Raw genomic sequence first — 12,221 nt, 5'->3', positions numbered from 1 at the left:
ACCCACAAACCCCACATACTGAAGATCAATCTACCCCTGACACCCCTCTTGATTCCATGCAGATGAATGAATGGCAAATCCTCTCTCAGCTGCACCCAGGTTACAATATTGCAGTTGATGACCTCGACATGATTGGCTACCGCGACTTCGATGCCAACCACAATTGGTCACATACTACTATCCCTCTCCACTTGCAAGAAACTGCCATAAATTTCATTGAATTCAACCGCTCAACTATTCAAAACCAACATCATTCTTTTTCCAACCTTCCCCAAGCTCAAACATTATCTCCTACCCAAAACATAGCTTTTACCACTGTTTTTTCAGACTTTAAAACCCCTTCGCCAAAACCTCCACGCAGAATCATCATACAAGGAATAGCTGGGACATGAAAATCCCATTTGATTAAATGTTTGCACCATGTATTTGTGGAAAACTCACCAACAAACAAAAACCCTTTGTTGTTACTTGCACCAACCAGCGTTGCAGCTTTCAACATAAATGCCCTCACAATTCACTCTGCCCTTCATATCCCTATCCAAACAATGCATCCTCTTGAAGGCCAGCCACTCCTACAACTGCAAGAGCAACTCTGTCATGTAGAATACATTCTCATTGATGAAATGAGCTTCATTGGTCCAAAAATTCTTTCTCGCATTGACGATCGTCTAAGAGAGGCATTCCCTCTTCACCGAAATGCACCATTTGGTAATCACTCAATTATCCTTATCAGAGATTTAGGCCAGCTACCACCTGTAAAAGACATTCCTTTATACGTTGGGACATCACATGGCACTACACTTTGGCATAGCTTTGACACATTCATAACACTTTCAACTGTTTTTCGTCAACAAGGAGCTAGCCTGTCCTAGGTTGCTTTCCGACAAATACTCACAAATCTCAGAAATGGAATATCTACACTTGAAGATTGGCAACTCCTAATGTCAAGGACAAATTCCTCTCTTATGCATGAAGAGCAACGCACATTTGAAGAATCCATGCACCTATATGCAACGAACAACTCAGTTGTCTTGCATAATAAGAAAATGCTTAAAAAATTGAACATTCCAGTCGCGCTTTGCTCTGCAGAACAACAAAGGCAGAAAACTTCTACTACAACAGAAGATGAGCATTTGCTTGCAAAAGTGCTCTTATGCAACAAACAAAAATTTATGCTCACCAGCAACTTATGGGTACATGCAAGCCTCGTCAATGGCGCACTTGGGAAAGTCATTTCAATATTTTATTCAATTGGCTCAAAGCCCCCAGAATTACCATCCTTCGTGATTGTCAACTTTAGGCAATACAAAGGAACACCATGGGACATTTCACACCCAACATATGTACCCATTTCTCCCATCACAAGGGGTAAACACCGTCAGATACCACTTCAAATGGCATGGGCTTTAATGATACACAAGTCACAAGGAATGACATTAGAGAAAGCAATAGTAGACATCGGCACCAAAGAACGACAAGGGCTGACGTTCACTACAATTTCAAGAGTGCGGTCATTGGAAAACATTCAAATCAATCCTGCATTTACATTCTCACGCATTGTACAAATGCACGAGAATCCATATCTTAAGCGTAGATAGCAAGAGGAATCATTGCTCGCATCAAAATCTATGCAGGAGAATACACTCTAGCCAATCGTGCAACCTGTCTTCTAGATTTACCCACATGGTAAACACCACTTACTACATAACCAAATTTCACATACATTTGCTTGCTATTACATTTAACCTCATATGATTTTATATTAGTTTAAAAATCGTTTATTTTATTTCAAATCTTCAAACAAAATGTTTACCGCCAAGAACGGCAAGGTCTAGCATTCACTGCAATTCAAAAATTTCTTTAAAAATTTATTTATTTTACTTCATTTCTTAAAAAAATATGCTTTTAGCAAACACATCCATTGTCACTTACAATGTTTTCTTTTTTGATGGCCACAGGTATGGATACAGGCTACCTACGAATGTTGTATGAGTATTGCCAAGAAATTCAGCAAATGGAACTTACATTACAAGATATGCAAACAAGGATCCTGCCCCAACAATCATTGCCTCTTTACCGTTTGCGTCCAACCCTTGAATTGTTAAAAAAATTAAGAAGAATACTCAAGAAAACAATTCACATCCATGAAAGGGACGCACACAGGAAAATGCGGAATCAATTGCAAGAACAACTCGCACAATTTGGAACCACAATAAACATTAATTGGTGTTGTCGATGCCATGCCCCATCATGCATATATGATTAGCTGCTCATTGTCAATTACATCTATATGTCATAGAATGCTTTTATTGTATATATGTTTAGATGTCAAAGAATACTTTCATTGTATATATGTTTAGCTATTAGCTACCAAACACGTCTCTAAGTATAGACCATATGTAAAATTTCAATAAATACACTGCAAAGCATGTACAAAATTGTTTCCACTTTTATGACAATACTCGTCAACATTGTATATGATTCAAATTTTAGTTGCTCATCATTGTATGTAATTACTTGGTAATATTTTACTTTTAAATATATCACTTAAAGACGTTTCTGGTATGGCTTCATCAACAAAAATGCTCAATTATGCGTCTCTTTTTAGATAATAATATATTATTAATTTCCTAAAACAGATAATGCTAAAGTTCCTTCTATACTGGTTTGTTTCAGCCCATTAATATCTTTGCCCTTCTTTGCTCATTTGAAAAATTTTAGCAGCTAAAGTGACGCTTTCTAGCTTCACTACATTTGTATGCACAACTAGCTTTTCACTACGACTATGTAGCATGTCTTCCTTTGCCTCTTCCTCCACATCATCCAATACAAAATTTGTGCCCACAACATACCCTCCTTCCTCCATTTGCTTAGCCGACTGACAAGAGTTAACCCCAAGGGATCTTCTGTGCAAACAAGAATAGTTACTTTTGCTTAAAACTACCCTATTACTAGTGTTGTATGTAGAAAGATGATAGGAACACTAGATTAAACAACAAATAGGAAAAAGAACAAAGGTTAACTGTGAAAGCAAGAAGAGGTTATCTTGAACAGTCAAAATTTCTTAAGCATCCTTATATCCTTTTTTAGTTAGAAAAATTGTCTCCTATTTTTCATCAACAATATAATGTGTACTTTTCACATCAGCGATTTCCTATGTATGCTTTATAGCCTTAGTAATATTTTCGTTGAGTATCTTTGTAATGCATAAGTCTATGTGTCATACTTCTGGGATCATCACAATCTAGGTGTTGTGGACTTCTTGAGTACAGTGAAACTGTCTACAGATAGATGATCCCGCTTGTATGAAAGTGAATCCCTCGAGAAATGTAGGTCGTAATGACCCCAACAGCATTCTTCTTTTTGTCAATGACAAACTTCACTTGGTCATCATTCGGATCTCAAATCACATTCTTCGTGTACTGCTAGAGCCCTTTGCTTACACCCCCTTACCCAATGTAGCATATGTGACATTAACAGAGATATATTTTTGTTGGGCATTTTATAGAGGAGTTCCTGGCCTCCTCCAACTTGCCTTTCTTACAAAAAACTATCAATAATAGCATTGTATATGACCACAATGGGGCAAATGTTTTCGTTAGGCATTTCATAGAAGAGCTTCCTAGCCTTCCATGACTGTTGCAACAAGGATGGCATGGATACAGATTTCTTCAACTTCAACAAAATGTTTGTCTTGAGCAGATGGCAGCCGAATAGTCAGAGATATTCACGGCTTAGCATTTACTATCTCAATTTTTGCCTTGTAGAATGTCTTTTCCGGCCTTAAATTGTTTGTGAAAAAAGGAGGGATTGAATTATCGTCTTGTATAGCTTCTTCAACCTGTTTGTTTTCATTTGAACATTCATATGTGCTCACTGTTCCCATGTTCTCTTCTAGAGAATGCACTTGAAAATATATGTGACTAGTAGGATGTTCATGCCCAGTCCTATCATTAAGATCTTTGATCTTCCAATGATCCTCATTAACTGATATTGCTGATTTCTTGTTCATTGCACCTTCAATATTTCTCATATCATTCAATATTTCAAGACAAGATGCAACTTTAGCCTCACAAGAAGAATCCAAACCAAGGGAATCAGAAAGCTTTACATCAACCCAACTATCCTCAGCACTACTGGGAGACTCACCTTTAGTAATATTTTTTGGAAACTCATTCAGATCCCTTTGCAACATGTTATGTGGGATCCCATCTTTCAGCGTGTCAAATATTGCCAAATTCTACGTGTGAACTAATTCTATGTAAGGTTCCTTGACCTCCTCAAATGCCTGAGTTCTATCTTCTTCCATTGAACTTACAGAACTGCTGAAGTACATATTCATGAGGTTGGCCTCTTAAGTGGGTCACCTTTTTCTTCAGAAATAGTTTCTCCTTCACAGTTGGAATCATAAATCCCTGTAGCTATTCACAATGGACAGTGCAGACCATTGTCACTATGAAGCTCTGACAAACTGTATAATTCATACAGCTGGGTAGTACTTCAAGCAGAAACATTTAAATTGTTAATACTTGCAAAAAAAAATATTCAACAGGATTCCAGAAAATTGGAATCTAATAAAATAGACTAGAAACCGCCCTAAAAAAAATCCATTCACCAGGAATCTAATCAAAGTTTGATAAATCAAAACATAATTAATATTTCTGTAGCTCTAATATATCATACACCATAAAATTTGCCATGTTTAATGTGCTTCGGCCATCCTGTGCATCAAGATATGTATAGCTGAGATTCTTGAGGGATTTTACGTGCCTTAAAGAGTCTCTACCTTTTTTAAATTGTTTTTCAGTAGTTGTACGTTTGAATGAAAACAATGTGTTTTTTTGTTCTGCTCTCTTAATTCCCTTGGTGTTGCCTTTTAAGCATAATTATTGAGAAAACCATATAAACTAGTTAGTGAGCCTTATGAAAAGTAACAATGCTGAACCATAGAAGCCCGCTTGGTCATATATGAGAGTTGCATTACCCAAATTGAATTTGAAGTTTGCTTGATGCAATATCTATAGGAGTCATGAGTTTTGTCATTTAGTAAATTACTCTAAGTAAGAAGAGTTACAATTGTGTTTGCATATGTTTGCATAAAAGTTAACGAATACACAAATTGAAAATACAATTGAGATTTTAATATATATATATGTTAATAAAATATTTTAGACTGTACATCTTATATGGTTTCCAACATTCATTATTTTCTATTTTTAATATTTTTTAGAAAAATACTTGTACTTTTTAATATATATATATATATATATATATATATATATATATATATATATATATATAATATTGTAGACTGTACATCTTATATGGTTTCCAACATTCATTATTTTCTATTTTTTATATTTTTTACAAAGGGATAGGTGAGTTCGTAATCACAATGGGGTGAAGTTAGTTATAAAGGGGGGCTCCGTACTGAAGGTCACGAGTTCAAATCCCCCGGACTAGCCCGGAAGCTGCAGAGAGGGGCGGGTGCAGTTTCCTAGGGGTTATAGTGGTGTAATACCAGTTGCGAGTTGCGAGGCTGCTCCAGTTCCCGATTCCTTTGTAAGAAAATAAAAAAATCTTTTATAAAATTATTCTAACTTCATAAGTCTATCAGCCTCTCTTTGTATTTGTTGGGACAATTGCTAGTATTCCGCACTTTTGTAAACTGCAATTTCACTTCTACTTTTTATAATTATATCGACCTCTCTTTGTACGTTTTGGAACCATGGCTAGTATTACGCACTTTTGTGAACTGCAATTTCACTCCTACTTTTATAATTATGACGTAACAATTTAAACCCTGCCAAAGACTTGCAACTCAATTTCAACGAGAACGTGCCTCGTGGTCTCAACCCTAAAACAAAGAGGGGCCAGCAAGATTAGTTCCATCACATGAATATTGGAATGAAGTCTTCGGACCCATTCCCATGCTATTATTATTTTTCCATTCCTGGGTACGACGAGTCTTATATATTCCAAGTCATTGCGTGTAAGTCTTCTTTTTTCCCTCTTATTCCTTGTATATTCAAAGTCATTGCCGTGTTATTCCTCTTTCACTGTTCAGAATTTTACAAATGAAGCTTCCGTGCTCGTAAGTTCACTATTAAGAATTTTACAATAAAAAACGCATTCCTTCAATGTTCTTACCAAGATTTCCGAATCCTGCTCAGAGGTAACAATACGCTTTCCTTCAATTGCATTGAGTGGTAAGATTTGAAAGCGCCTTTGTAATCAATGTGTGTGGCTCATCTTCTATTTATTTATTTCGGAGAATCAATATATCTCCACCCAGAGAAACGATTCATGATGGTAATACCACGGCGCAGCGTCCTCCTGATAGCCTTCATCTCCCACTTCATACCACACATTCCTGCAAAATCCAATGAGGATGATCAAGATACCACTTTCATCTTCGACGGATTTAATGGAACCCACTTGATTCTGGAAGCGGATGCTTCAGTCGTTGGCTCCAAATCCGTCCTTGCCCTCACAAACCATTCGCATTTCATGCTCGGCCGTGCGCTCTATTCAATTCCCGTGAAGATGAAAAGCAACGAGACGCTTTCCTCCTTTAGCACTACCTTTGTTTTCTCCATGGTGCATCCTCCTTCTGCCGAAGCCGGACACGGAATAGCCTTCATCATGATGCCTCACATATCTCCCATCGGCGCTCTGCCGTCCCAATATCTGGGCTTGCTTAACCTCACCAGTAATGGGCAGCCATACATGTTGGTTTATTTTTTTCATGGGAAAATACCAAAACCATAACAAACAAATACCACAGAGCCAATGCTCTGTTTCATTTCTTCCAGGACCCTTGCACAGGGAAGCCTTTTAAACAAATTTTCTCATAACAGTCCATTACACAGTCACAAAAACATTTTTATTGCTTAAAACAAAAAAGACTGATACAATTTCATCCTCTGTGCAAAGAGGGATTCACTGGAGAGACTCTGTCTCTCTCTCGCTTCTGGTCTTCCACTGCTGTGGGTATTACATAAACAATCTCATGCTATCTCTTGGTTTTGCGATGGCAAACCAATACAATACATCCCTGTTTTCAAATTCTTTTCGCACTGCTGTGCGTTCAATACATTTCCATAAACAAAAAACGTGCACAGGGTCAACACCATTACAATGCACCTCTGTTTTACAATGGCGAGCAAAACCATTACATCCCTGTTTTTTTTGTTTTATCGCACTGCTGTGCATTTACAAAAATTGCAATACTGTGTGCAGCCACCACATAACACCATTACATAAAAAGAATTGTGCGCAGGCACAATACCCATCACCAAAAAAAACGCGCACATCACTATACGCTCCCGCAGCCACAATACACCACAACAAAAAAAATACCACTTTTTTTTTTACACACGGGCTTACATAGCCATATATAAAAGAAACATATAAAAATTAACATAAAGGATGTATGCCCCATAACCTTATTAAAGGGGCTTCCACCAAGATCTACGTAAAACATTAAATTCCATAACTCTTCTACGGCGGTCAACTGGAGAAAGTCTTTCACTCCACGCAATGCATTGATTTGCTGCAGGCCCGTATGCACCTTACGCGATCGACGGCTGAGGACGCGCGAGGAGATCAGACGGCGGAGATTGATATCGGACCAGGTAAGATGCGCCAACGATAACGCGCGAAATTTGACGTTGTCTTATGTCATGCGGGTGACACACGTCGCCACCACATTGTATCGGAGTTGAAAATACGGAAACCACTTTCATGCAAAAGCGGTGCGATAAGCCTCAAGCAGGTTTGTGGTTTTGTTCTGGCGGTTTTGGAGTTATGTACGGCTGCTGAGTCGGCTGCCCACGTCCGCCTGCTGCCTGCAGTTGGAATTAACATTCCAACACTCCCCTTTAATTTCAACTGCTGGGCATTCAATCTTACCCAAACACTTCCTCACATCGAGGGATTCACCAATACTGCTGTTACAAAGACATCTTCCTCGCATAGAGGGATTCACCAACTGCTTCTGATGCAGTTCCACACACAGCAAAATAGTCTTCCTCTTAATAGAGGGATTAACCTGAAACTGTGCTTAAGAGCACCTTCCTCATGACAGAGGGATTCACCATTACAATGTGCTGAAGAGCACCTTCCTCATGACAGAGGGATTCACCTGTTACTATGCTGAAAAGCATCATCCTCTTGATAGAGGGATTTACCATGACACTGTGCTGAAAAGCACCTTCCTCTTTAATAGAGGGTTTCACCAAATGACTGCTTCAAGTGCAGTTCCAAAACAAACAATCATTGCACTGTTGTGTGTGCAAACTCATTACAATGTTCTTTTATGCTGTTGCATATTCTCTGCTGCACTGTTGTGCCATCTTCTTTGCTGCGTCTACCCCACACTGCTGTGTCTGCTCCATGCTACTACGTCTACACCTGCACTGCTCTTACATTTCTTTACAAACTCTGCATTGCTGTGCATTCTTCAAAGACAAAATACTCTGTCTTTTCTGGAACAATTACTCTGTCCCACCTTACAAATTTACACTGCTGTGTGTAAACATTTCTTACATTCACTGCTGTTGCATATGTTGCATTTCAATTCAATGAACAACACATTCACTATACTTACACTTACTGCTGTAAAGAAAAAATTTATTTTACATCTGCTGCTGTCCATTACCTTTCATTTCTTCAACAAAAACTTCATGCTGCTGCATTTTCTTATTTGCATTGCTGTGTGCTTCTCCTTCTTGCCATCATGCTGCTGTCCATAACTTCTTGCTACTGCATTTTTCATATTCACTGTTGTCCATACCCATAACCATAGACTGTCATACCTGGGTTTTTATTTGCTGCTGTGTTGCCTCTGCAATTTGCACTGTGGCTGCTTTTTGTTTCATCATACTGCTGTGTGCCCATACACTAACTCTTTACTCTCCATTACTTGCACATAGAGAGAAATCATCCTCACGCTGTTTTGCGTTGCATTCTCCACACAACAAAAAAAAATTAACACGGGCTGCTGCCTTTTCTTTTTACACCCTTGCTTCACACAATCTTAGTCTTCATTCATTTTTTTTACACAATGCACTGTTGTGCAGTTCCTTTCGTTTTTCTGCTGCCATACACATTCTCATTCATCCCATGTGCATTAAAAATCTGTTGTCCCTGTTTTTCTTTATGCATTTCTTTGCATGCTGCATTGCATATGAAGAAAAACATTACATTTTTTTTACTGCTGTGTATTGTACTCACTCTGTTGTGAGTATGTTCTCTCACATTACATAGAAGGAAACTACCTTCCATTGCTATGCATTTCAATGCATGTGCTCCATAACAAAAAAAATTCAAAACTGCTATTTTATGTTCTATCTTCCCACTGCTGTGAGGGTCTCCATGCTTTGCATACTTTTCTTATTGCGCTGCTGCACTTCACATTTGAGCGCTGCCCCTTTTTCTTCTCTGCTTTTATGGCAGATTTAACTTCATATTTTTCCCTTATAAAAGGTCTTCATCAAAGAGTGACCGTTAATACAGTTCAGCAAAAAAAATTACAAGCTCCCCTTTAATGTGTGCTTGTCTTCTTTCAGCAAAGTTTTCTTAAAAGAAACTTAGATCAGTTGCAAAGCTCAAGGGACTTTCACATTGTATTTCCTTCCTTCTCCACACTTGTGTAACTTTCTTCTTTTGCATGGGTCTAGCTTGCATAGGAGCCCATGTTAAGTTACAGTCACGTGCCATATGCCCAATGTTATGACACTTGAAGCATTCAACTTTATTCATGAATAAGAATTCATGATTTCTTCTTGTGAAATTATTTCTTGGAGATTGTCGGGGACCACAACATCTATCTCCATGAAATGCTCTACAGTCTTTTGCCATATGACCAAAGTTTGAACAAGCATAACAATAACCAAAAAATGAACTTTGGTACCTGGGAGATGGAGGTTTCCTTGATGTACTTCTGAAGCCTTGCTGCCTTGAGATCCTTTGATGATCACCATTGCCTCTTGCCTTTTTTCCATCAGCTACATTTCTTCTTGGAGCTGGTTTTCTACTTGGAGCAGGATTTCTTCTATTGCAGCCTTCATTTTTCTCCTTGCCTTTGCTGGAACTAGGAGCTTCACAACTTCTTTCTGGCTTCTTCACATCTCCTTTGCTTAAAGCATCTTCATTCTTGTTTGAGGATTCACCTACATACCCAAGTCCTGATTTATCAGATGGAGATCTGTGATAGCTGAGCATGTCATCCAAAGCTTGAGAGCTCTTCATGATCTTGTTCATCCCTTCAACCTTCTTCCTGAGGAGGACAATCTCCTCTTCTAACTTTTCACATACATTATTTTTCTTTGCTAGTTGTCCCTCAATTTCTTCCTTGCTACGAGTAGCTTCAGCTGCTACTATTTTGAAGGAGATAATATCTGTCTTCATTTTGGAGATTTCTTCATCTTTTGCTTGACTGCTCTTCATTTTCTTTTCAACTCCTTGTGCCTGCTTCCTGGCTTCTTGTAGTTCAGACTTAAGGGAGGAGACCTCTACCTTGTACTGTCCAATCTCTTCTACAAGCTTGTTCACTCTCTTGTGACTTTGTTCAAGTTGACTTGACAAGGCGTCTTCCTGATTCTTTGCTTCATTCAGCTGATTTTTCATGGATATGACTTCTTCATGATGTTTCCTCTTGCATTGATCAAGCTCCTTCTTGAGCTTGGCAAGCTCTTCATCCCTTTCTCTTACTTGAAGCTTGATGAGGTCAAGCTTCTCATTCTCAGCTTCTATGATGGGTTCATAACTTTCTTCTTCACTGATGGTCATGGTCAGTGTTCCCTTTGCATGAAGGTCATGCAGTCTGTCCCATATATCCTTTGCTGATGTATATTTTCCTAGATTCCTCTTCACAGAATCAGGGAGTCCATTCAAGATAGTCTTTGCTGCTTTTGCATCATACTCCATGGATTCTTTATCCTTCTTGCTATCATCAATCACTGATTCCCAGATCTCAATCCCTTGAGACTATAAGACAGCCCTCATTTTTATTTCCCACATATCAAAATTTCCATTAAACTTTGAAGCCTCAAGTAGAATTCTTTCAAATAGATTGTCTTCTATTTTAATAGAAGAGGGAGACACATTTTTAGCAGGCTTGGAGGCTTTCTTCTTTGACCTTGCCATTCTTATCTAGGCTTTAAATACTTGACTGTGTTTTCTTTTAAATCACTGACTGTTCCTTCAACAGTAACACAAAGGAAAGCTTTGAGAAATACCTTAACTCTTTTGGCTGAGTCTTCACACTGCTGGAGAAGTTTGACTGCTGCAACCACACCTTCCTTCAGCTTCTTTGAGTCTTCAAAGAGCCTGGACTAGCTCTTTCACCATCAAAGAGCCTGGACCAGCTCTGATACCACTGTTGGTTTATTTTTTTCATGGGAAAATACCAAAACCATAACAAACAAATACCACAGAGCCAATGCTCTGTTTCATTTCTTCCAGGACCCTTGCACAGGGAAGCCTTTTAAACAAATTTTCTCATAACGGTCCATTACACAGTCACAAAAACATTTGTATTGCTTAAAACAAAAAGGACTGATACAATTTCATCCTCTGTGCAAAGAGGGATTCACTGGAGAGACTCTGTCTCTCTCTCGCTTCTGGTCTTCCACTGCTGTGGGTATTACATAAACAATCTCATGCTATCTCTTGGTTTTGCGATGGCAAACCAATACAATACATCCCTGTTTTCAAATTCTTTTCGCACTGCTGTGCGTTCAATACATTTCCATGAACAAAAAACGTGCACAGGGTCAACACCATTACAATGCACCTCTGTTTTACAATGGCGAGCAAAACCATTACATCCCTGTTTTTTTTGTTTTATCGCACTGCTGTGCATTTACAAAAATTGCACTACTGTGTGCAGCCACCACATAACACCATTACATAAAAAGAATTGTGCGCAGGCACAATACCCATCACCAAAAAAAACGCGCACATCACTATACGCTCCCGCAGCCACAATACACCACAACAAAAAAAATAACACTTTTTTTTTTACACACGGGCTTACATAGCCATATATAAAAGAAACATATAAAAATTAACATAAAGGACGTATGCCCCATAACCTTATTAAAGGGGCTTCCACCAAGATCTACGTAAAACATTAAATTCCATAACTCTTCTACGGCAGTCAACTGGAGAAAGTCTTTCACTCCACGCAATGCATTGATTTGCTGCAGGCCCGT

At 38.5% G+C, this 12,221-nt stretch overlaps 1 protein-coding gene across 1 annotated transcript; it reads left to right on the top strand.

Annotated features, from left to right (window-relative positions):
* The first annotated feature begins 941 nt into the window (after positions 1-941).
* LOC149160457 (uncharacterized) lies at positions 942-1,598 on the top strand. The gene has a single exon (XM_089434616.1). The coding sequence runs from the start codon at positions 942-944 to the stop codon at positions 1,596-1,598; it is 657 nt and encodes a 218-aa protein (XP_089290742.1).
* Positions 1,599-12,221: the final 10,623 nt, after the last annotated feature.

The sequence above is a fragment of the Pinus tabuliformis genome, chromosome 5_2 (assembly GCF_031772625.1).
Source record: "Pinus tabuliformis cultivar Carrire ecotype Pingquan chromosome 5_2, CPIR1, whole genome shotgun sequence".
Classification (NCBI taxonomy): Eukaryota; Viridiplantae; Streptophyta; class Pinopsida; order Pinales; family Pinaceae; genus Pinus; species Pinus tabuliformis.
This window is presented reverse-complemented; position numbering and strand designations above follow the sequence as displayed.